Source organism: Oryx dammah, unplaced genomic scaffold, assembly GCF_014754425.2.
Source record: "Oryx dammah isolate SB20612 unplaced genomic scaffold, SCBI_Odam_1.1 HiC_scaffold_26, whole genome shotgun sequence".
NCBI classification, from domain to species: domain Eukaryota; kingdom Metazoa; phylum Chordata; class Mammalia; order Artiodactyla; family Bovidae; genus Oryx; species Oryx dammah.
The window spans coordinates 25,687,161-25,713,317 of record NW_024070210.1 but is presented as its reverse complement, the minus strand read 5'-3'; the positions used below and the strand labels follow the sequence as shown (position 1 = coordinate 25,713,317).

At 45.3% G+C, this 26,157-nt stretch overlaps 1 protein-coding gene across 5 annotated transcripts; it reads right to left on the bottom strand.

Moving 5' to 3' along the window:
• Positions 1-797: 797 nt before the first annotated feature.
• Positions 798-25,079, bottom strand: MAX (MYC associated factor X). 5 transcript variants are annotated; one of them, XR_005718659.1, is made up of 6 exons: positions 24,825-25,079; positions 24,079-24,105; positions 16,638-16,745; positions 3,577-3,700; positions 3,019-3,103; positions 798-2,331 (listed from the first exon to the last, which is right to left on the bottom strand). XR_005718659.1 is itself a non-coding variant. In XM_040226295.1 (5 exons), the coding sequence occupies exons 1-5, from the start codon at positions 24,858-24,860 to the stop codon at positions 2,144-2,146; spliced, it is 483 nt and encodes a 160-aa protein (XP_040082229.1). In that variant the 5' UTR covers positions 24,861-25,078; the 3' UTR covers positions 798-2,143. The 5 variants fall into 5 exon arrangements, 2 of the variants coding, with proteins under 2 accessions (XP_040082229.1, XP_040082230.1); XR_005718658.1 differs by having other exon boundaries at positions 2,244-2,331; positions 3,003-3,103; XR_005718660.1 differs by having other exon boundaries at positions 2,245-2,331; positions 3,015-3,103.
• Positions 25,080-26,157: the final 1,078 nt, after the last annotated feature.

Genomic DNA, 26,157 nt, shown 5'->3' with positions numbered 1-26,157 from the left:
CTCTTCCCACAACATCTCCAATACAGAATTGTAAAGTAAAATAAAAAATTAAAAAAAAAAAAAAAAAGAAACACAATCCACCACCTGTCAACTCCTGTTAATCAACAAGAGATGCTACAGATTCGACATCCAACAGATAGGAGCCCCGGCACCACCACTCTAAAGAGTGACAAATCAAAGGCCTGATTTGACTTCTCTCCCTCCCTTGGTCCAGGAGCAGCAGTATTTCCTGTCAACTAGACAGGAAAACCAAAGCTGAGCTGTATTCTGGCCATAAATCCTTTCTTTCAAGGTCAAACAAGTTCAGGCCAGGGTTGGTCCCTAGCCCGAGGAGAGCTAACTGGATGCTGTTGAAGCCTCTTTGACTTCCAGCCCATGGCAGCCCTGATGCCTCCTATTACTATGTTGGAACTCTCTAGAAACTGGAAGTCCTAGAGAATTCCAGTCGCCCCTGGACTGGACATGACATTCATTACCAAAAGAAACCCAAACCCACAGCTCTGCGCTACCAGTTCCCCAAGGGTCATCTATTTAGCTGGAGCTGGATCCAGAAATGTTGCCCTGGATAACCCCATCCCTGTTGGATCTTTCAAAGCTTCCATGCAATGAGCAAAGTCACCACCACTGGTTTATCCACCCCCCGCCCTGTTCGGGCCAGGCTGAGTCCTTAAAACACAAAGGGAACCACTCTGGCTATGGTGGCTCCCAGCCTGTGGGCTCCTCTCTCAGGCCCCCACATGGGCCCAGTGGCCTCCACCATCTTGGCCTTTGCCAGGGCAAGAAGACACCACCACCAAGAAGGATAAAATAAGTTTTTATTTATAGTCTTATAGTAAAGGGGAAAGCCTTAACTTGCAAGACAATTCTTCAGCAGTATGTACAACATACTTTTTATTTCCATGGAATGGAATCAAACACGGACTGAGACTACAGAGTATACACTAGAAATCAGCAAATGCCGGGAACAGAGTAGGAAAAAGACAAAGAAATGAGGCCTAAACACACAAAACCCTTCACTGGGATCTGCTGACCGCAGCCAGAACCAGGGCTGGATCACATAATGGGGACAGGTTCCAGGACAGTCGGAAGGGGAGGGGTGGGCGAGGGTGGGGAGGGGTCCGCACTGGGGTGCGGGTTTAGTACGAGGTGAACTGCTCTTGGTATTTACATACAAAATCAGTTGGCTCTATTTCTTAGAAATACACACGGAAAGAAAGGAAGATTTGATCATTACTTTATGAATCTGTCGCTTTGCAATACCGACATCATCAGAAATAGGGACAATTCACTTGGGTTCAAATTTCAGTAGCAGGAAATAAATATCAAAACATCATCACTGGCTCTCAATACAAAACCTCTACCCAACCCGACCCTCCCTCCTTGGCCCACCCACCCTCTGCCACCCCCTGGCGGCTCCCGTTCCACTGCTGCCGTCCCCTCACGCCACACAAGCGTCACACGGCCTCCCTAAGGCTAGCTGAGAGAAGCAGGAGTGAAACAGGCCGAGACTCTGTGCTGCAAAATCTGTCCCCACTTCCTTTTATACCACAAACTTCTCAAGGATCTGGTCTTTCAATAGGAGCGATAAATAGCCTTTTAGGGGGAAAAAAAAATCCTTAAAAAGAAGGGGGAATAATTCTGATTACTCCAAACTGGTCATCTTCTGAAAGTAGAGCAGTCCACAGATTCACAAAGTCTATCAAACAGAGGTGAGGATGGCCCAGAAGGAGAGGCCTGGGTGGGGCAGGAGTCCCCCGGGCGCGTGCCTGGAGGGGCTGGAGGAGCTGGTGGGTGGTCAGGACACCGCGTGCTCAGAGGTCTGGCCGGCCGTCTGTCCTCCACAGAGAAAGCTGCCAAGTTGGGGTGTTTTGGTTTAAAAATTCCTGGTGGGGACAGGGAATCCCTGAAGGGAAACGTTAAAAAAAAAAAAAAAAAAAAAAAGTGGAAACGGGGAAGGAGAACGAGAGCTGTTGTCCAAGAGCTTCTACGTAAAAATAAAATTTAAAAAAAAAAAATGAGAAAGAGGAAAAAAAAAAAACAAAGAGTCTCTTAAATGGTTCTGAGAGTTCTAAAGATGAACTGAAAGGAGGATAAGACGACGGAGGAGACAGACAGTTTTTATTGCTGGCCTGCCCCGCGGAGCTTAGCTGGCCTCCATCCGGAGCTTCTTCCTGCTTTGGGGCTCTTCGGGCTCCGACTCCGAGCTGGAGTCCGAGCCCCCATCGAAGGCAGAGATGGTGCTGCCCTTGGCGTTGGTGTAGAGGCTGCTGTCTGAGGAGGGGTAGTTGGTCTGCAGTTGGGCACTCGACCTCGCCTTCTCCAGTGCACGGACTGAAAGGCAACCAAGCGAGCGGGTTACAGTCTTCTGGAGACTAGGGGAGGAACTGAGTCTTGGGTTGGGGTCCAGCCTGTTCTTCCGAAGGGCATGCTGGCCCCCGAGGCTCAGGGCGGCTCATAAGTAACTCCCTTCTGCTGGCTGGTCCACCTGCACATTTCATTTCCCTTTGCCTTTCCCAGCCAGACACGAGTCCTCAGTGGATATGGCCAGCCACTCTGCAATGCCACCCAACCCTAAAGAGAAGGCGTGTGAGGTCACCATCCTGCCGTGGAAGCCCAGTACAGAGAGAGGAACACGAGCTCCCTGTGGGACCCAGCAGTGCAGTAACAGCGCAGCTGGCCCAGCAATGCCTGGCTCCACAAGGGTGTGAGGGTCACACATTAGCAGGGAAGGATGACAGAAGATGTACCAGCCAAAGAAAAGTTTTGGCTTAGCTCTCATGTACAAGATCCACTTGGAAAGACAAGCTGGACACTTGGAAGCAAGTCACCAATACACAGAGTACCTGGGTTTTCCAACACGGAACCCCTACATGCAGGCTGCTTGGCCCGGTAACCAACCCGCTGCCGCCTCCCGCTGCCCATCCCTCGGTTCAGCTCATCTTGAGCCTGGAAGGTCAACCCATTTATTTTGGTTTAGTTTATTTTATTTGAGATGTTCTAACCCAGATGGTTACTTGCATTTCCTTTTACTTGCATCTTCCATGAGGGAGGAAGAGAAGTGAATTCCCCAGGAACAAAGAACTTGATCAGCTCTCGCTTTCCCCTGTGGTTGTAGGAAAAGGCGGGTGTGAGCATTGGAGAACAGCATGGGCCTGGCCCATGGGCTGCCCTGAGTGGACTACCGTTAACACGGGGGGCGCTCACTGTCCCTGAACACCTGGAGTCTCTGGCTCTTACACAGCACACTCCAATCCAAGGACCTCACAGCTCTTTTGAGGCACCTGAGGCCAGCTGCGATCTCTGCTACCAGTGAAACACTTGAGCCCCAAGAAGGGGAGAGCGAGCAAGTCAGAAAAAAGTCTCCAGATGGCTAAGCCTTAGACTCCACTGTTCCCTCACCAAGGGCTCAGGTCATTCCTCAGGATGGCTACACTCGACTACAGGCCCAAGCAGCAGGGCTGCAGCTGCTCAGGAGCATGGCTCCGTCACTGGTTCTGACTCTGCAGGCCCCGGCGCGAGGCCCTGACCTGGCTGGCGCACAGCAGGGCCAGCTGCCCCACGAGCTCCACTGCTCACCTTGCTGCTCCAGGAGAGCATTCTGCCGCTTGAGGTCATCAATATCTTGCTGGTGTGTGTGGTTTTTCCTTCGCATATACTGGATATACTCTGTGGCTTTGTCTAGGATTTGGGCCCGGGATGCCTGTTGCAATATGAGAAAAAGCAGAGGGGACAAAATAAAGACCTAGTCCATGCAGCAAGGAAACCATTCCTTTCAGCAAAGGCCACAGGAGGTGACAGAAGTAGGAGGGGAAGGGCACAAAGTGCTAAGTGCTGTCGAGAATCTTCTTTATGCCAGTCAAGGCACTAGCTGCTTTCCACAGCTTACCTCACTGGCACTCTGAGAAAGGTGGTTCCACTAGGAACCCGAGTCTCAGAGAAGTTTATTGGTTTATTCAAAATCACCAGCTAAAGGGTGTAGAGTCTGGATTCAAACTCAGCTCTGTCTCAATCCTGAACTTGTTTCCCAGCCAGCCCCTTTGGTTCTTTAGGTTGCTTTCACGTCTTCGGCCAAGCTGTTCTGAAAAAATTAAAATATTACTTAACTGAGGGCTAAGGTCACTCACTCTCTGCTGGGCCTAGCTATAGGCAGCTGGTCCAGAAAGACAAGATCAAGATCTCAGCTGGAGCTGACTCAGGATGGGGATGGGTACAAAGGTTTTCATCAAGGTCTGAGACTTCAGACAAGTACTCAGATCATTGTTAACTAGTTCCAGCTAAGCCATGTGACCAAGTCACTATTTCAACCTCTCTGGCTAAAGAGACGTTTGTGAAAGCTGTCAGAGCTTGGTGTCAACACAGGAAGGGCATGAGATTGGGCCATTTCAGGAAGCCACCACACCTTTACCATGGCTGAGGGTAGCCTAGGGACTGCCCTGTAGAGGAACAAGTTAATGAGCTAATAAAATGGATGTCAGGTTACTTGGATCCTGGAGGTCAAACTTGTCTGGGAGATTCCCTGCAGGGTTGCAAACATGGCCTGAGTTACTCATGACCAAGCAGTCAACTGACTGAACTGGCAGAATGGTACAAGGCCCAGAGAACTGAAGCCCAAGACAAGCTAGTCTAGTGGCTGAAGTCCGGCAGTCATGCCACTGAGGCTCCTGAGCAGGAGCAAAGCTTCTGAAATGGCAAAGAAAACAGCCACACTTGGGTGAGCAAAACTATACCCACTTGTAGTAAACCCTGACAATCGCAATTCATAGACTCCAGCACGGCTGGGTATCAGAGAGGTTTGGAAGACCTAGGTTCATTCACCAGTTCTCACAAGGACTAGAGTTTCCAGGCTTTCCTCTTATGCATCCTTAAGGCAATTTCCTCAAAAGGAAACTGTTCACATTCAACCATTTTTATCTGGTGTGAATTATGTGTGGGGCACAGAGCAGACACTGGGGAAACAAAATGTATTAGTCATGGCCTCTTTGCCCAGATGCTTACTTACTATCTAGTTGAAGAGATAAACATTTCTATATACAGACAAATCACAGGGCAGGACCAACAAGCGTAACTTGAGTGGTACAGATTACAAAGGCCACAGGAAGGACGGCTTTTGGCCGGGGTGGTCACCTTGTGTGTGCCAGGAATTAGCCTTGGCTCTGCACACAAAGGCTCCCATCTGAACCAGTGGGTCAGGGTGGGTTAGACTGAGGCAGAATTTGTGGGAAAGGGTTGCTCTGGGCATGACGGTGGAGACAGGACTAGGTCTCCATCTTCAGTTGAGTAAGTCAGCTGATGGAGAGAGAGTGAGGGCACCTACCAGTGGGGGGTGGGGGCAGGGCGCGCTACTCTCGTTACAAGGCCACTTCAGAGGCTGTTTCCCATTTCTGCCAAAGGAGACTTATTAGGGTTAATTACTGGGTGATAAAACGGGGGCCGGGGAAAGGGCACATATTTAGAAGGGACTAATTAAAATACCCTGCCTCTCTGGATGCTAGAGAGGGGATTAAGAACATGTACAGTCGGATAGGTGGCAGGATGGCAGGGTGGGGAGAAGAACTTAGGAATCCAGCAGACAGGTGCCTCCGGAGTCCTGTCCCTAAGGTGCCCTGGGACCACAGACACAGTCTTTCTTGCGGGGCTATTTCTTATCTGACAAGAAACTCTCTGACCCCACTGAGCCTTCCAAATTTTATGCATTCCATCACTGATCTAATTGCCATGCATATTTATTATCACAGTCTCTCTTTAAATTTGCTGTTGTTTCCCCGACTAACTGTTGCTCCCAGAATGCAACATTAACCTCATTTAACTCTGCATTCGTATCTAGCACAAGAGAAAAAAGCAAAATCTCTGAACAGGAGACCATTTGCAAATGCTTAGTGATAATTTTTAACAAATGACCACACTGAGTAGTGGCCTGAGTGCTACCACTTTCTTCTTCACACGTTCATACATGAAATCACGAGGTGTTCATACATGAAATCACGAAGTGAAACGTGAGCCGTTGAGCATAGCACAACAAACCAAAGAGAAAGATGCCACGAGAGACGGAAGTCTTTCTACTTCAGGGCATTTTCTGGATGAAAATACAGTTCATAGCTGCTCAGAAAACAGAATGTATTGGGATCAAAAGGCCTCCATTGAAGGAGAGATTGGAATTAACCCAGCACCCTCCAGAATGCTAACAAGCACCACCCTTCTTCCATACCCACCCCTTGCTAAGCAGAAGTACCCAGGCCACTTCCGGTTGTCCCTGACACCCCCTCCTCCTTAGCAAGTTCAAAAGCATGGTTCAGTTAACTTTATTTTGCCTTCTTCAGTGTTCTCAACAAGAAGTAAAATCCCACAAGAAAAAATCTGAAGTACAAATGACAGAATTCCCCCGAATTTACAAGTGCATGAAGTCCACAGGGAAGAAAAAGCAAAAGGTTGAAGGTAGAACAGGACAGGCTCATTGAAAACCCCCTCTCTACAAACCAACCCCCTAGTTTAACAAACCATACAAGATCATGTGACCAGCCACAGGGGGAAGGTGTGGGCAGGACCTTGCCTTTATGAGTTTATACTATGAAGAGTAAACATGTAGTCTCAAGAATCCTGGGCCTCATGGCCTGGACTATGGAGTGGTCCTGGGCTTTCGGTTTCTGTTTTCTAAACAGTGCCCAGTTGCTGAGTCGGCAGTCTTCATGTGAGTGTCCCTGAGCAGATAACACTTGGTAGGATCAACATGTCCATAGATCGACTGTTGCCTTTGGGTATCCAGGAAGGATCTGAATGAATAATCTTTCCTGCTAGTTTTTACAGTTAGAAGGCACTAATTCTTATTCTGCCTTTCCTAGCAGAAACAGAACCCTTCAACGGTCTGGATAATCCCAGCACAGGAGGGTCTGTGGCTGTGGGACCGAAGCAGCACTGGGCCTTCTGGATAGCTGTGTGAGTTAATGCACAGCAACTGAGGCTTCTCTTTCCCTCTGGGAGCCACGTGAAAGGACACTGGACACCCTTGCCAGATGGCGTTCCAGAGCCATGGCTGCACACAGCAGTATCAATGATGAGGATAATGGCAGCATCTGAGGACTTACACAATGTCAGGTTCCCTCACACAACCTTCTGATGTGTTCAGTTCAGTTGCTCAATCGTGCCCAACTTTTTGCGACGCCATGGACTGCAGCATGCCAGGCCTCCCTGTCCATCACCAACTCCCAGAGTTGACTCAAACTCATGTTCATTGAGTAGGTGATGCCATCCAGCCATCTCATCCTCTGTTGTCCCCTTTTCTTCCTGCCTTCAATCTTTCCCAGCATTAGGGTCTTTTCAAATGAGTCAGTTCTTCGCATTAGGTGGACAAAGTACTGGAGCTTCAGCTTCAACATCAGTCTTTCCAATGAATATTCAGGACTGATCTCCTTTAGGATGGACTGGTTGGATCTCCTTGCAGTCCAAGAGACTCTCAAGAGTCTTCTCCAACACCACAGTTCAAAAGCATCAATTCTTCAGCACTCAGCTTTCTTCATAGTCCAACCCTCACATCCATAAATGACCACTGGAAAAACCATAGCCTTGACTAGATGGACCTTTGTTGCATTAGTTCTGATGTGTTAGTTCCCCTATTTTATACATGAGGAAACTGAGGCACAGAGTTGTAACTTGTCTGATGTTAAATAACCAGTAGGTAATATAGTCAAGATTTAAACCCAGGCCTCTAGGACACCCTTATTTTGGGACCAGAGAGGAGGCTGTGGAACTAAGAAGATCAATGAAATTTGGAGAGTCACAGCAGGAAAACAAGGACTACAAAAGAATGGCCCAATTTGTCTATAAGGACATCAGTGAAGAGCCTGGTGAGGGTGGTTTCCTTAAAGAAGTGAGTTTAGGCAAATCATCTTCACATAGGTCAATGGGTGCAAAAGTGACTTGAAGCTGAAGCAAAGATGAAGACTGGTTTTTACAATGAGGTTGAAAAAGTGAGAAATGGAAAAAAAAAGTAGTGTATAATAATAGCAGCATAGAAGGAAAATTGTTTTTCTTTTTCTTTGAGAGGCAAGTGAAACCCAAAACGTCTCTTAGCAGAGAGGCAGCAAATATAGAGGGAAAGCCAGAACATGCAAGCTAGCTTGAAGAGAACTGAGTGAACTCGGGCCACGGCTGAGAGGAGATGCGGGCTCCCCACGCTGCTCTGGCTTTATCACCTAAGAGGAGAAACCTAAAATGGATAGTGGAGACAGCCCAGTGTGGCTCGGGGGCCCAGCGGTTCCTACCTCCTCCTGCTCGTCCGCAGCTGCTTGCCTGTTTGCATCTCTGCCCCGAGCAGCGAGGAGATGGAGAAAAAGGCCACCCCAGCCTCCAAAGGCACCCACGTGAATAGAACTCTGTTTGGGAACACAGTACACTCACCTTGTGTGCTGTGGCAAGAATCAACTATGTATTTTACCAGAGGCCCCAAACCCAAGAGTTTGATTCTAATCTGTACCTTTTAAAGGTCCCAAATGATTCTTGAAGTACTTAACAATGATGTTTAAAATGACATCCATGGTTATTAAATCCCAGTTAAGGCAGTGGCTCTCAAAATTTTTCATACAGGGCAAGAGTCCCATACATTCCTGGAGCTGTACATCTTTGTGTTTGTGTATCAGTCCAAGTTGTTTTAGAAAGCAGGTGGGGAAAGGTGAGGAAGAGAAGAGTAGTACTAGACTGTTAACAACAGAAACGTCATTGCTGTTCCCTAGGGTCCTAATGCTGATCTGAGAAACAGTCATCTTGTTGAATTTATCATTTTTTTCCTCCTGTCACAATCAGATCCTACCGGGCTGATGCGACAGTTGCCCTGTTCTCCTAAGAACCAAAACTCCATATCCTGGGGAATGAAAAACCACTGGCTGACTTATCAACTGACATGTTTTATTTTGCACTAGTTATTTTAAAGAAAATAAAACCATTATTTTCTGAAACCTGCACAAACTTTCACACATGGTAAAGAAAGAGAGGGCTAGGGCAAAGCTGATATATATTTTCAACTGATTAAGCCATTTTCTGGAAACAAAAATTAAACAGACAATAAATTTGGGTCTGCAGTAAACTAGTTCATTCCAAAATGGAACCATCATCAGTGCCAACAAGGGAGGCTAGAAGGCTGTGGGGTCAGAACCAGCACAGCCGTGTGGCCTCTCCAAGGTCTCCTGTGCCTAGCCCAAGGGACCATGTTCTTGATTACTAGAGGAGGCAAAGGTATCACACTCCATAAAGGACCTAGTTAAAGCTGGGAGCCAGACATCTGTTTAAGGGTCAACACAAGTCACGTTTCACTCTGTATTCTTTTATCTTGGGCCCTTGGTAGTTTGAAATGAAGGTGTGACACTGTCCCATCCAACTTTGATCATGTGGGACAGGAGCACAGGGCTCCTCCAAAGAGGAAATGCAACTAGTAAATAAACATGTGGAAAAGGACTTACTCTCACAGGCAACAGACAAACCACAAAATTAATTACTATCTTTGGCTTACTAAATTAGTCACCCCCTTCAAAAAAAAAAAAAAAAAAAAAAAAACCCAGTGATGGCAAAATTGGTACTCTCAAAACAATACCCAAAGACTAATCTTTAGAATTTACTTGAAAATGAAAAGAAAAAACACATGAAAACTACCCTCCTGGAAAGCGTTTTGGCAACATACAGCAAAAAAATCAGGTGTTTTTACCACTAGACCCAACAACCCAACTTGTAGGAATCTATTTTATGGAAGTAGCCACATGCACCAGGATGTGCATCACTACATTATTTGTTGAGTTAAAAAACTGGAGGAAACCGAAATGGTCCAAAGAAACATGCCTGATCTCTATATATGAACATTCGATCACTTGGGGAAAGGACATGTTATGTGAAAGCAACAAACTACGGCCTTTATCCATGTGAAGCATGCATACGAAAAGGCCAGGAGCAGACCACTTTACTCCTGCTTCTGAGACTCCATCAGCAGACACATGGATTTAATAACAGCAGCTTTAGGGAGATAGGGAAGAGGAGCCAGCTTTGTGTGACATCCACTTGGAGATGTCCAATTTCGGTCATATTAAAATGGGGTATGGGATGGGAGAGTGTATCTCTGAACTGCACTGTCCGGTACAATAGCCACTAGCCATGTGTGGCTAATGAGTACTGAAATGTGACTAGTCTGTACTGAGAAGTGCTGTAAGTATAAAACATACTGGATTATAAAACAGTGCAAGAAAATAATATAAAATCCCATTAGTAATTCTTAACATATTGATTACATATGGAAGTCATACTTATTTTTGTGTTGTAATACTTGCTCAGTCCTATCTGACTCTTTGTGACTGTAGCCCACCAGGCTCCTCTATGAAACTGGTGGTATTGGTTTCCAGGCCAGAATACTGGAGTGGGTTGCCATTCCCTTCTTCAGGGGATCTTCCCAACCCAGGGACTGAACCTGGGTCTCCTGCATTGCAGACAGATTCTTTAATGTTTGAGCCACCCAGGAAGCATAAATAAAACATACTATTAAAATTAATTTTATCTAGTATTTTTGGTTTTTTACTATGTCAACTAGAAAATTTAGTTGTATTTAAACTAAATTATATTTCAAATGTATTTGTGGCTCACAATGAACTTTCACTGGACATCACTTATCTTAGAATCTTAGAATAAAGCAAAGGTTGTAGTTTTATTATAGGAATGGAAGGGCTGTTCCTTTTCTTCCCATTTTCCCACAGTTTCTTGCAACTTTATTAGAGGGGAAAAAAGAAAAAACATGCTAGAGGGAAGGCCTAGTAAGCAATTCCTATCCTTTCAAGTCGCTGAGTTTCATGGCTCTACAGTACGTAGTGAGCCCTCTAGCACTGTGTAGCACAGACTTCCAGAAGGATGGACAAAGTTCCTGCCCTCAGGGAGTGCACCCTTCAGTTAGGTGATAAGATTGTTAAACAAAAAAAAAGGAAGACAGAGGAGAGGCCCCATGAAGGTCCACTGGGGTGTCAGGGACCGTGATATCCAGGGTTCTCAAGGTGCTGAGGCATTTGATGTGGGCCGTGACAACGGGCAGGTGGAGACTGACTGGCAGGGAGAAATGCAGGAAGGCACAAGAGCAGGAAACGCAGGAAGCTGGGGAGTCCTTGAAGTGGGTCTCCTCATTGTGAAACCCCAGTGTCATCCGGGTGGTGAGGCTGGAGTTGGGACCTTGGTGGAAGGAAAGAATTCAGATAAACCTGAGGATGACATTCCTGCACAGAGGAGGGCGTGCACTGCTCCACAGCAAGGGAAGCAACAGAAAAAGCAGGAGGGCAAGTTGGAAACCTTATTTAGAGACCATGAATACCAGTCCCTACCTCGATGGGCACTGAGAAACCCTTGGAGGCTTTCACAGTGCAGAAGTATGAAGAAGTCAGATACAAACTGTGCATTTACAGTTACTGAGCCCAGAGCTTAAGGGAGATCTGGGCAACTGTGGACAACAACTTAAGATGTAGAAATTTTAAGAAGAAATGCCCAAGTTGGAGTCTGGTCAGATACTAACTGATGGGTAATGAGGTGAAATGGGTAGGGCTGTGGTTTACGTTTCACTTAAAAGACAATCCTTTCAGCAGCCCAGATATGATGTAGAAACAGTGCTGCCAAATGAACTGCCTGCCTCAAAGGGTGTCCACCAGAGTGAGCCCCTCCCAATGGAACAAGGCCAGGTGGAGAGGGGGCTTCCTTCAGTTAATAAACACTCACTCTGCTTCCTACCGTATGCCAGGCTCTAAGGGAAGAAATATGACCAAAGATATTCTCCCTGCCTTCAGTACTTACTATGGTGAAATATGGGAGATGGGTAGACAGCCATTAGGTAACTACACAAACACATGTACAGTTACACCTGGGATAAGTGCCTGGGCCACAGGGCTAAGTGAGTTTAACAGGGATATTCAGCTGTAGGAACTGTTACGTTTCCTGGTATAAGGGAGCTATTTGATTTCAACATTTACCTGTTAAGGACACTGGGCTTTAATGAAGATGAAACAAATTAGCTCCGTGTTTTGACCTCTTACTTGATGTTCATCATGTTGTTATTGTTGTTACGTATAATTCTCTCCCTTAACAAGAGAGCTAGATGCTCAAGAGCAGACACCATGTATTAAACCTCTACGATGCTCATATTCAAACACATGAGCACAACCACGCTGGCTGGGCTGTCAAAGGGCTGAGCAAGCTCAGTTTCCTCTGGCGCTCACTCCTCAGCTCCGTCCTGGGGACCTACCACGAGCTGGAGTCTATGACAGGAGCTGGCAGAGGCAGTGCCTTCACAGTCTCACCCAAATAGAAGGGACTCTGACTCACTGCCTAGAAGAACGCTCAATTGTTGAGTAGAAGAAACACTGTTTTCCTTTATTTTCATCTTAGGTTATAATCTCTTTTTAATATAGCTCTATCCAAAAAGGAGAAATCCAGAGCACCACTGCCTAAGAGAGCAATGAAGTATGATAAACAGGCATTTAGGAAGAGACTTAGAAGATGAGAAATTACTATAAACCACCGTTTAGCTACACATGGCAATGCTGAAACAGAACCTTGTATCACTAAAGTCAACCATGCCAAGCAGACACTGTGATTGGAAGCAATCTCTCTGGTGCAGGGGCTGGAGCTAACTTATTGGGGGTGGGGGCAGAGTTAGGGCCCCATGAAAGGCAAACTGACACACTCACCACCAGGTATACCATTCCCCACCAGCCCACCCCACCCCAAACACACACAACAGGGTGAGCTCAGAGCCAGCAAGCCATTGGGAACACTCACTAGGACCCAACTAAGGACCCTTAAAACAAAGAATAATTCTGTTCAAGAACAGTAGTGTCTTCCTTTGCAAAATGGGGTCACAGTTGTTTTCGCCCTTGTTTCATTAATCCTGGCAGCTCAGACAGTAAGGCGTCTGCCCGCAATCGCAATGCGGGAGACCTAGGTTTGATTCCTGGGTCTGATTCCTGGGTCAGGAAGATCCCTTGGAGAAGGGAATGGCAACCCACTCCAGTACTATGGCCTAGAGAATCCCATGGACAGAGGAGCCTGGTAGGCTACAGTCCATGGGGTCGCAAAGAGTCAGACACGACTGAGCGACTTTACTTTCACTCACTTTCCTTGACTGGCTTATAGTTCTAATTCCATTCTATCTTTCCTGTGGGCTCCAAGTCCAGCTGTAAAACTATGGGAAACAAGACTCAAGCAACAGGAGCTCAAGAGGCCACTTGCAAACAATTCGATCTATGGCAAAACCCAACTAGACTGCCAACTATAATCATCTATTTCTCAGAGCAGCAATACAGACCCAGACAAATTTATAAACTTCAGTGACGCTTAACTCTGCACTTCAGTGTTGCCTACATATTCTAATTCAGGGGAGAACATTTGTAGTAACCCTAGTATGACACACTGCCAAGATATTGGCTCTATCCAGGGGAAACCCCCAATATGAAGACAAGGTATAAGAATTTAAGGAAATTTCTTTAAAATGTTTTAAAGTTGTTTATCCCCAGGGTGTGGTAGAAAGACTAACTCGGCAATCGGCAGTCCTGAGTTCTAGCCCCTGTCTAGCTACGGACTAGAATCATGATCTTGAGCCTGCTCCCTCATCTCTCATACGTAACAATGGCAAGAGCTAGCAGTAGTAATTGTCCAATTATGACAGTGTGTAATACTCATCTCAGAGAACTACTGTGCAGACTTCATCTTATATTGCAATACAAATATTAGTTAATACCAACATTTTATTTAAGCAAAAGGTGAACATCTTATAGTAAAATATAGGAAACAAACGATAGGGTTTGGGTCTCACATTTAAAGCTGTTTTTTTTTGGGGGGGGTCGTTTTTTAGTATAAAGTATCCCCCATTCTTGGTTAGGATCCAATTCAATCAGTATTAGTTTCCCTTTAAAAGACAAAAGTCTTAGAACACGTAGGCCAAATAGTCCCAATTCTAAAAGAGAAATCACCTGGAACATAGAGACGCACAAACCAAAGGAGGCTGGGGGGCCTCCCTTCCAAAAAGCTGATCTAAGCACCCCCGCAACTCACAGGGCAAAATTATCATTTCAGGATTATTTACATAATGTCAGAACCTTGACTGCTGTAATCCCAATCAAGAATTAGCCAATTTCCTTTGGTTTGAATACCACTTTAAAAAAAAAATGGCAACATTTAGTGAAAACTCGGAAGTCTGAGGGACCAGAGTACTCTGTGAGACTCAGCACAGCACCTGTGAACAGTGTCAGCAGACAAGGAAAGTAACAGATTGTGAAACTTAGTGGGAAAGGGCTGGGGTTCAACCAGAGGTACCAGCCACTTCCTTTATTCATGCTCGACACGAGCATCTGGACTAGAGCCCACAGAAGCGCCCTGAAATTGGTAAGGGGCCTGGTAAACTGCCACTGGCGCTCCGTTCACCTGCTCAAAGGAACCTGGCCCCCGGCCACTCCTCCCCCTATGCCTGCTACTTCTCTGACTTCATCTCCTGCCACTATCCCTTCACTCACTCCATTCTGGCCACCCCGGCCTCTGTCTCCTTGAGAGGCCCAGGGACGCTCCCAGGCTCCCGCCCCTGGGCTACTCCACTTGCCTCTCCTGGCATGGAATGCTCATCACCAGACAGATACATGGTTGAAGTCTATGGTCTTGCCAGTGTGTGTTTTTTTGGTCTGCCCCAATGAGACCTGCAACCCTTCTTTCCTTGTTTAATTTTCTCAATAGCACTTATCTGACATAATACATATATATATTTAATTATTAGTTCGTTTCAATCTTTTCCTCTCCAGACTAAGAGCTGCTTTCATCTGCTTTGTTCACGGCTGTATTCCCAGTATCTAAAACAATGCCTAGCATCCAGCAGATCCCTAGTATTTGCGAATGGAGTCAGTGAGTAAATGAACGGGTTACAATGAATGACAACCATCTGTAAGGTTTGTAAGGTTACCAAATTCAAACTGTCAACTTCCTTGAAGAAATGAGACAACAGGATTATGGTAATGTGATTTTTAAGGACCTAAGGAAGAATGTTACAATAATGTAAAAAAGACTAGGTAAGAAAAAGGTAGAGTTGAGCTCTTAAGAACTGACCTCTCCCAAAGTGCTCTCAAACTTAAGAATCATCTGACTGCTAGTTATAAATACAGATCTCCAGGACTACCTCCAGAAAGACAGATTCTGAGGGAGATGGTCTACAGGCCATCTCTTGGGATATACTGTAGCAGCACCACTCTTTGTTAGATGTGAGACTTAGAAAAAGGTAGCTCTTGTCCGTTTACTTCACCAAGGCCATTTTAATTGGTATCATGGCACATGAATATGCACCCACGTCAACAGTTCAGGTAAGCACAAGAGATAATCCTTTGCACATGTACTCTGACTAAAAGGGTGAGCCTCTCTCCCCATCATAAAGATTTCCTGTGGTGCTCTGACAGTGTTGTACCCAGGAATGCTGTTATTCCAGGTAAGCACCTTGTACCAAGGCCATTAAGTCAAGTCCACACTAAGTAGGCCTAACCCATGGCAAATTCTGGTTTTGCAATACTAGGTATTTATATGGCCTGTTTTACGTTTTTCATAAAGGTCAGACCCACCTCATGCTTCAACCACACAGTCACACCTTAGATTAGGTATACAGCACATGGCTTACCAGAGTGGCAGTATAAATAAAATGAAACCATCATGGCATCCAGTTTCACTGGCCCAAGTTTAATTCTGGATAACCAAACAAACCCAAAACTCTTACCACAGAGCTAAATCTGGACAGCCCAAAGCACACCTGAGAGCAATGGTTTTTCTTAACATGGTTGCTTTTTGAAACACTGCATTATTGAACCAACAAAACAATCCAAATTTTCCACTTACACCACTGAACAGCTGCAGAGAGCAGCCAGTTATATTGTGTATCAAGGATGGAACTAACTGTGCAAACACATATCTTCTCCAAATTTGAAGGACTGACCCCAACCTATAGGCTTTTTAGTCAAAGCTTTGGACTTTGTTTTTCAAACAGCTGGTGCCTACCTCTCCAGGGAAAACAGTTTCTGGAAGGCCACCAATGGGGTAGGGGGATGGGGGAAGAATAGTGGTTATTTTTCTCTTTCATTTTGTGTGAACATGTCTCTTCACTCAAGTTCACATTTAAAATGCTCTCTCTACATATGCCTTTGGAATAATAACTACTCTTAGACTGGGAGATCACTGGTGTCCAGATGGGTTTACATACATTCCTGGGAGGTTTCATTTAAAATGAGTACCACTTTGAACCATAAGAAAGGAATTTCCATGGAGGGCCACAGAATCACTGACCTCAGAAATCCTTAGCATTATCCCAAACTACTGTATGTTTGTTATAATGATTTCTTGAATGAGTAATTTATTATATGTAATATTAATTTTAAAAGATAGCTCCTACTGATATCTTAACAAGCAGCTCCATTACATCTGACATCGTTTGTTAAGGATGAACTAGAGAATAAGTAAGGTGTGTGATGACTCCCCGAAGAATCAAAGATGAAGGAAACCATGTCACCCAAATATCCCAGACTCCATTTCTTTCTGGAAAGGTGAGCACCCTGCTAAGCCCCACAGCGCATTCTAAGCTAGTGGTGGCTCCTCAGTTTTCTCATTAAACTCACCTTCTCTCCTTGGAGTGAGGGGACCGAGTCCCGCAAACTGTGAAAGCTGTCTTTGATGTGGTCCCTGCGTTTTCGTTCCAGTGCATTATGATGAGCCCGTTTGTCAGCCTGGAAGAATGGGAAAAACAGCACATTAGCAGTGGCACTCCTCCTGCCGGGCACAGCTGAGCGGGTACAGCCTGGAAGTATGTGTTGTCAGCGCAGTCCCAGGTGACTGGACTGGGAAGGATTTGTCGAGGTGGGCAGTTAGGAGTCTCCAGAATTAGGCTCTGCTAAAGGGGGAGAAAGGGGTGAGCAAGGCTTGCGACAGGAACATCCAAAGTAGCTCGATGCATCCAGCTCATGCATAAGTAAAATAAAAGTTATTCACGGGGACAAAGTGTGACTCTCCTGGAACATCAGTTTTCTCCCACAACTTACTTATGTGACACAACAGCTGCCAGTCCCACGGCCAGGAGGTGGCCAGGGGAAAGCTGCAGCAGACCCCTTCATAAGAGGTGATCACCCTCACTGTAAGAGATTCCCCTTGGCAGGGACCCAGGAAAGGAGTCAGGTCACTGGTGCAGCACTTCTTTCATGCGAAAACATCACCGTGAGTCTGCTCTGGTCTCCACCTTGCTAAAGGGTACTAGTTTTAAGACCTGCTTGCCAAATCATATGTGAGAAACTAAAACTTCTGGAAAACCCAGATGCATGAATCTGAGATCACCATGACAAAGCTGATATAGACGCAAACTGCATTCTGAGCTCCTATTTTTTTTTTTAAAAGTGCATCCAAGTGCTATTCTGCCAAGGCCTTCCCTTCACAGGCTGCCAGAAAGGTAGTTCTTAGACAGCAAACCTTCTGACACTCATACTCTGAATAAATTTCTTCAGGCACCTGTGGCATGTCATGCTTATTTGGCAGTAGCTAAATACCCACAGACCAAAGTCCTTATCCTGTCCTGCTTAGAATCACAAAGAACAATCAGCTGAGAGGGGCAAAGACAGCCAACAAATCAGGGATGGCAAAACACACTAGGTTCAGATGGAAGACAGTGTGGGTGAACACCGCAGGGAGCTTCGGCAGACCCCCATTACAGGGGCAGTCCCTCCAACGGAGCGTAAATGCTGGCTTTACCCAAAGCAGGAACGTCACATCCGCACTTCGGGAATTAGTGGAAATACTGTACTCTGAGAATTTACCCCCAATACATGAGGCTGCACTGAGCTAACCTAAAGAGGAAGTCTGGACATAGGAAGTTCAGGTAGCTTTAACCTACCCAGACACAGAACCCGCAATTTTAAAAATGAAGCAACAGGAGTGAACAAATTGGCTTAGCACAGAAAGCCTCAAATGAATCTTTGTACTAGACAAGATGTTCAGATAAAAGTCTATAAAGACAAGACTTACGGGAATGAAAGGACTTGAAATTCTAGTATCTAATCCTAAAAGTCTGAGTCATGACAGAGGAAGAAGAGGCTGGGAGCAGCTGCGGTAATTTTAGTCACTTCCTGGTCTCTCAAGCACAACACCTCACCTACAGCTCTGTTGAACAGGACACACAGTTCCCATCACAGCCATGGTTCTCCATGGCATAGCACTTGTTTTTAGGGCAGATGCCTGGAACACAGCTAAAGCTCTCCTAATTTTACGTCTGGATTCTCTGTAAAAATGAGTGTCTGCTGAACTTCAGCGATAATGTGGAATTTACGGGGAAACTGAGAGAATGACCAGATCACCTGAGGCTAGAAGGTATCATATAGCATTAGAGCAAGAAAATTGCAGGTACCTTCTGTCAGCTATATGAATAGCTTGAAGGAATTAAACATATTTAAGTACCTAGTCCTTTATCTAACTTACCATTCCCTCTAGTCATCTATTGATAAGGTACTTAAGTTGGGCTGGTTCTTAGACCAAAAACTTCAGAGGGCTGAGAGATGGCATTTGCCATCTATCTGTCTCCCCTGTGTTTGCTACACACTCCCTAAGATGGTTTATTTACATGCAAATTAATTGTCCAGCTTTGGTATCCAGCAGCAGCCCAAGATACTCCTGTCTACTAAATCACCCTGATTCTTGGCCCTCCTCCCAGCTTAAGAGCTGTGCACAGAAGCAGTGACACCAGTTACCCACAATCCTTCTTGTTGATACACATAAAATTCTAATTGTCTGTTTTCTTTCTGGGAGAGCCCTGCAAATCTCAAATGGCTAGAATCAAGTTGGACTTGGTTTCACTCAGGCCTGCACTAGAAGGGTGGAGCTAAGTATAATCTAACACCAAAATCATCCCCACAATGCATTACCCTCTTCCCATTCACTGAGCCCTGAAAGGACTCAAATGGACAAGTCTTTCGGTTAGAGGACTGTAAGTGAACTTGGCTGTGGACCATCAGCAGAAATCTTGGCTTCTCATCTGGGGAGCCAGCCAACTTTGAGAAGTTGGCTCAACAAGGAAAGGCAGCAGTCCACTGCCTGGTAGAAAGCCTGGCCTGGGGACCGCTGTTCTCAAAGCAGTGGATGGAATTTCTGCGGCGGTTCCAGGCCCCATTTAACCAGCAGAAGAGTGGAATCTTAGACCAATCCCTGCTGCCATGTCCATCCCCAAGCTGCTCCACTTAACCAGAGGCCATTTTAAAGCTCTCTGAGACAATGTCAATAATGTATTTTTTCTTCTTCTCAAGCCTCATTTGAAAGAGCAAGTTAAAAACATGCAGAACTAACATGCCTAATTCCAGGCAACTCTGATTAAATAATACCTCTAGTGGCTTGAAAGACCATATGAAAAACCTTTATACAAGACTGAGAATTCTGTTTGGGAAACAATTTCCAAATGTCTAGCCGGATGAATTCCCCTCCCCCGCAATTCACCCAAATGGAGGGCCAATTGCCAGGCTTATCACTGCTTTATTAACTATCTTCACCTGCTGGCAACCCTTTTTGAAAGGGCCAAGATTTCAGAACTGAGAATGAAAAACTGGGTGAAGATTCCCCGTATGAGGCATCTGAGATCCTTCCAACAAATGCAAAACTAATTAAGAAAAAAAAAAGGGGAGGGGGGGTGGGAAAGGGCCAAACAATTGTGTGTCTTGAACAAATAAAGCTCAACTCAGATGAGCCAGCTTTCTCTTACCTATACTGAGGAAGATGTTTGATAATGAAAACAGGTGCTACCAGACAAGTTCTAGAAGACAAAAGAGGCATTCTGGGCTGTACAGCAGCCCCCAAATACCTCCCCTATACATCCTACAGGAGCGGGCTGGATGCTGTCACTCTTTAAGCAAGCTGGATTTGCAGTTTCTGCCAGACAAGCCCTCCTTCGGGGCATCCCAGGCTAACAGCAACACTAAAGGGCCGTGTGATACTGAAGAGTGGCCCACAGATGCTCAACAGGAACTCCAACACCAAATCGATTCCAGCTTTAACATCTCTGCCAAGGTTTTTCTTCAGCCTCTCAGTATTATTTCCCCCAAACTTTCCATACTGGCAGCCAGAACACAAGTCTTCACCTACAATTTGTCCATCTCTGACACTAACAAGCACGTGTTATCTTAAGTGTTGTTAAATGTTGAAGGCAAACATTATTTCCTTAGCCAAGAAGTTGCTAAACTGGCAGCAGGTTATTCAAGCTAAGGAAAGCTGTTCAAAACTGAGGGATTTTAAAAAATTATTTCCTTCCAACTAACGGCATAGAGACTACATCTTCCTTTGAGGCGTTACATCAGACAACAGCATTATTTCCCACAAGTTCTAGGGAGGCAAATCGCATGGGGAAATGAATGTTCCATTATGCAAGGATGCCTAAGGTTCTCCAGAGCAATGCCATCTCTTGCAGATTACCTGACACCTAATTCTGTCTATAAGGGGAATCTTCTCGAATCAATATAGAAAACTCCCACCATATATGGGATTAAGAGTTGCTCTGTAAACATTTACTGCCTTTAAGAAATTTAAAAGTTATATTTTAGAAGGAAGATAGTGTTGCTTATGATTACTTAATAAGGTATTCTTATTAAACACTAATGCTGGAAATACATAGGCTCAAAATTCTCATCAGAAAAGATTTACTATCTCTGATGGGAAGTAGATAGGATAAATAAAACTGAACTTCTAAGCAACTTAATTCACTTTAATCAACATGAAAACTGCAACATGAAACTACAGGCAGCTTGGATGAGAAACTCACTAAGGTCCTTACTAGGAGATATAAATGGCAACTTCCCAACACCTCTCCAGCTTGAAGCCAACTGCCTGGTATACGTTTTTAATATCCAATACATATGTGTGTTTTCTAGGCTACTCCAAAAAATCACTTGGTGCCTTAAAAAACATGGGAAACATATCATATAAATATGCCATCATTCTACAGCCATTTTCCTTGATCAACAATGTTACTATTACTGGCATCTTGGAAAACGACTTACATATAAGATCGCCCTTCCATAAGTATTTTTAGGAACCAAACTTGGCATCCACATCACTGTGAACACTCTAAGCTGACACAAAGTACATGTATCATGTAGCACTTTTGCCATGCAACTAATTCAGGGTAAAACACACTAATTTCCTGACTATATTTCGATCTCAAAGGTGACCAACCAAGCTCATTCCCCTCTGAATACACTGCAATTCCTAAAAAAACAAAGAGCTCTGAGAGGTTAAAAATATTTCATACCAGAAAGGTCCAGAAACAGAATTGTACAAATCTGTTTCTAACCACCCTCCAGATAGGTATGCTGTAACTGAAACATGTGCAGCTGTCATGAAGAATAAGCTGAAAAAGACCGTGGGTTTCTAACACACTAACCCTAGCCCTATGTTTCTCATATACTTCCATTCCTTCAAAAAAAAAAAAAAAAATCCCAAACAGAAATAAAATAAGTATTACCTTGCATGAAATATACCTGCCCCAGAAAACTCTGAAATGCAATTTTTTTCCTCCAAAGAATAATAAAAATAAGACAGTATCAGTGACATTCTGAGATACAGTGAATTTACTAATAAAAATTATTGTTTGGGATTACTTCCTTTAACAAATCCTATTGGTCACCAGAGAAGTTGTTTTCCGTTTGCACTGAGGCAACAATAAAAAATACTTGTCAAGTCAGTTTCACTTTCTGTTACTTTAAGCCTCTGTTCTTGCTGAATATCCAACATTTCTTATGCAGTAAAGCCGTAGCTATTATAGTTACATTATAAAACATGAATGAATTTCTCTTTCTGTATTAGGACCCACAGGACCTTTTCAAAATAACTTCTTAAAAGTTCTTCTGTAGTCCTAAATATTTGGTTGTTCACAGTCCATATCCTTTTCTGAACTAAGGCAAAGCTTAACAGTTTCCCCCCAAATTAAAAAAATATATATTTATCTATACTAAATGTCAGGAGATAGACAGATATAGTCACACCCGGAAAAAAATAAAATCCTTTTAACCCTATTATTCACAATAACTGCTTGATATGCTATAAAATTTGCCTACTGCGTCTTCTCTCTATACCAGTGTGATTATCTTACAACAGATAACATTTAAACATCTCAGTAGATGTGTCAAATTAAAAACAAAGGGTCAAACCCACTCCCTCTGCCCACCCTCCAAAATCAAAGTGAAAATCCTAAGTACCTTAACATCAAACTTAAAATATCTAGACAAAACAATGAGATTAGCACTCTAGGAGAGTGGAAACATTTTAATAATTTAATAAAACAATTTACATCAACAACCACATGCATGGATATTTTGAAAAGCAGAAAGCTCTCAGGAACTATATGCCAAAATTTCATAAAGAAAAATTTTCTCACAGTGGAAAGCTGATATAATTTCAATTTAAATAATAATTCTTCAAAGGAAGCCTAAACAACCCCTATTCTCCAATTCTGATCATGCCCTAGGGCAGATTTTATAACTGGAGACTTGGAGGAAAACAGACCATATTTCAAACATGAAATCCCATGTTTACATTATTAAGGATAATAGTAACTGAATAAAAGGAATTTAATTTTCAAATGTATGTAGAGATATTAAGTATCTAACAATACTGCAAATATTCAAAGTATTGTCTTCAAATACTCCAAGGAAAAATAAATTATTTTTTACTATTTGGAACAACTGCATTGTTGGATTTTTACAGAAATATCAGCTCTAAACAAGTACACTTTTTCTCAATACCTAACTGCTTTGACAACCTCAGAATTGAGCAGGTACAAGAGGGCTTGCTTTCACTCTGTGATAAATTCTTAGACCAGAGGTCTCTAAGTGGCATCCTTGGAGTTCTAACAAGCCCCTAAACAACTTGATTGTCTCAAACATCATTTTAAAAATCAGAAAAATAACATAAAAGTCTGGATTTTTAATCTTTCTTCCAAAATAGGAAGATAAGACAACACTTAGCCTGATTCTCACGTAACAACCCACTGGACTACAGTGGCTGCCTTTTCAGAAGACGCATGTGTTCTTTAGTGCCCCAGTTCTCACCTCTGCTCTCCACTTCATTCCTGACCATCTCACTGCCTGGATCCTCTGGAAGCATCTCAATTTTGGGGCTCCATTCTATCCACTCCCTACTGCTCCCATTTGTCAAATGTTAGACAGCATGATTTACTTATTTCTCTTCCTCCCTGATTATGATTTATCTTGTATCTATTCTTTTTTCCTTCTATTCATGGAACACCCATAGTACTGTCTCAAGGACATGAGATTAGTGTCTATCTTAAATCCACAGAATCATCTACTGAGAAGATTTATAACAAAACTTTGAGAAATTACTAACAACACTGTATAGTCTCAACCATCACCTCTTAGCAAACCTCTCTCTGCAATGCCACTTTTCTTCAACAATTCTTTTATTGCCTTTATACTGCTCCTTCAACTAAAATATAGTCAGATCACAGTAAGCTGCTGAATGTGACACGTTCAGATTCAACCTTTGGCTCCTCTACATTCCCAATGTCTGCATTAGAATAACACCAGATTGTGAGAGATTCCATAGGTCTACAGCAGTCACATGACTTTTGGTTAGAGGTGATTACTGCATGTGGCTTCAACTTCACACAGCCATGGTTTAGAACCTACTTCTTACTAAGTAAATCTGACCACTTTTCCCTGAAGTAATACTACAGCTTACTTCAGCATGATGCACTTCTCATTTTCCACTTATATAGTGACAACTAGAGCCCCCATCTGAAAACTACGGAAGGATTCATTTCCTTGCATACAACTTCTCTCACTCACCTACATTCACGGAAACTTATCATCTGAGACTCCAGAATTATGAGATTCGCAAACCACCCTCCGCCCCCACCACCACCTAGAACCCCAGAGCAAGGCCCCACCTCACCTTAGCAGTTAACAGGTGAGTTTACTACAACATTACAAGTAACAGAACAATCTCTTTTTCTCTCCGACCCCAAAAAGGACTAGAATTGAACGGAAATGAAAATGAAATGGAGAGTAGGAGACGTACCGCAGATTGAAACCTCGGTTGCTCTTCCTGGAATAAGAGAGAAAAAAAAATAGAAAATATAGAAGTTATTTTTACACTTCACATTCAATAATAAGAAAGAAAATGCCGGCGTCAGAGGAAGCGGCGGGTGGGGAGTCAGCCCTACCCCCCCTTCCCCATCCTACGCCCCCATCCCCCCTAGCGGGATCGGGTAGCGGGGCAGGGGGGTCTCGAGCGCCGCCCCACCTTCCGGGATCCGACCCGGGACAGAAGGGGATCCAGAGCACTGTCTCCTCTCCTCGCACCCAGCTCATGGCATGTGGGCACTCCCAATCCCTCTCCGCCCTTCTTCATTCCCCAGGATCCGCGGGTCACGGGAGCACGGGGTCGCGCGCGGACGGGGCATGGTCCTAAGCGCAGTCCCCCTTCCCCATGATCCGGACAATGGGATCCCCGGCGCACCCCGTCCCTGTCCCCCGGATCCTGAACGGGATAGGATGGGAACGGGAGGCCGCAGCACCTTCCTCCACCGAGGGAGGCTGGGGTCCCAGAGGCCGCGTGTCTCCTCCCCACCTCCAGTCCCAGAAGGCCGCTCCGGCCAAGAGCCCGGAGAGAGCGAGCCGGGAGCGCGACGGGTCCCGGCCCAGCGGGGGAAGGGGAAGGAGGCGGCGGCTGCCCGGCCCCCTGCCGCCGTCGCCCTGCTGAGAACCCCGGCCGCTGTCCCAGCCTGACAACCCGCAAGGGAAGGAAGAAGCCCCAGGACTCACGTCGCTCTCCACCTCGATGTCATCGTTATCGCTCATTTCCTACGGCCCAGGGAGCGGCCACTGCAGCGGCGGCGGGGAAGGGGGAGGGGTGGAGGGGAGGGGGAAGTCACCGACAACAACAAGCCGAGTCCCCCCCCCACACACACTCACTCACTCACTCACTCACTCGCTCTCTCACTCACACACACACACACACAACACGGGCGAGAACCACCTCCTCACTGCAGCACCGGATCAACGGCGGCACGCACGCCCGGTCGGCCCCCTGCCACGTGACCAGGCTCGTCACGCGGGGGCCGCCGAGACTTGTAGTTCTTGTCCCTTTGACTTACGGCCCAACTAAGTAAGCAAAAACTACAAATCCCATAAGGAACTGCATCCAGTCTTCGCCAGCCCGGCTTGTTGACGGAGACCAGAGCGCCTGCGTGCCCCGTGGAGGGGGCGGAGGGAGAAGCGGCGCGGTGCTTGCTGGGAGTCGTAGTCCGTAGACCGCGAGTTGTCAGGAGATTTTCCTCCCGAGGCGGCAGAGGTGGCTGCTGGGAAGACAGGACACGTGGAGGGAGCTGGGGCTCCTGGAGCCGGGCACAGGCTGAGCGCCGGGCGCCGGGCCCAGGGGACAGGGTGGAGGCTCTGGAGGAGTAGCCAGCTGCCTAAATAACGCTGCCTCTCCTTGGTGCGACTGGTTTTACTCTGTCTCTGGATGACTGAATCGCTCTGCGTTGCGCCCTGGGGCGTGACCCTCCTGCTGGGGGATGCTACAGCAGCGAATTAGGGGGCGCGGCTCCGATTGCCCACGCAGACCCTGGGGATCTGGCAGTGGGGAGGTGTCAATGGCAGGTGTTGAATGATGTCACAGGCCTGGCAAAATGACCGACCACCGGCCTCGCTGAGGAACCTCTCCCAGTCACGAGAATCTAGTGTCCATTCATCCGGGACTGACCATCTTGCTCCTTACTTGAGGGTCATGGAAATAAAAGCGCCTTCTAAATTTGTTGTAGAGTAAGAAGTTTAAGGAGTGCCCCAGTTCAGAGTACTATAATTAAGAACTGCAAAAAATACCAAAATGGGAAAGTGATGCAGCTCCCTATCTAGTTAAACTCTTATTTAAATATTGTGGCATGAGGTGTGATCGTATCTATTTCACTAATATTTATTGAACATCCAGCATGTGCCAGCATGGAACTGACATAATGTGTAACACTGGAACGGACCCTGTCTTTATGACGCTCACAGTTGTGGAAGCAAAAGTGAGACTGCCCTGCTGTAATTTTAACAGTGTACCTTTACAATAAATCCTTAATTTAAAAACCTTAGAATGTTTAAGTTGTCGAAA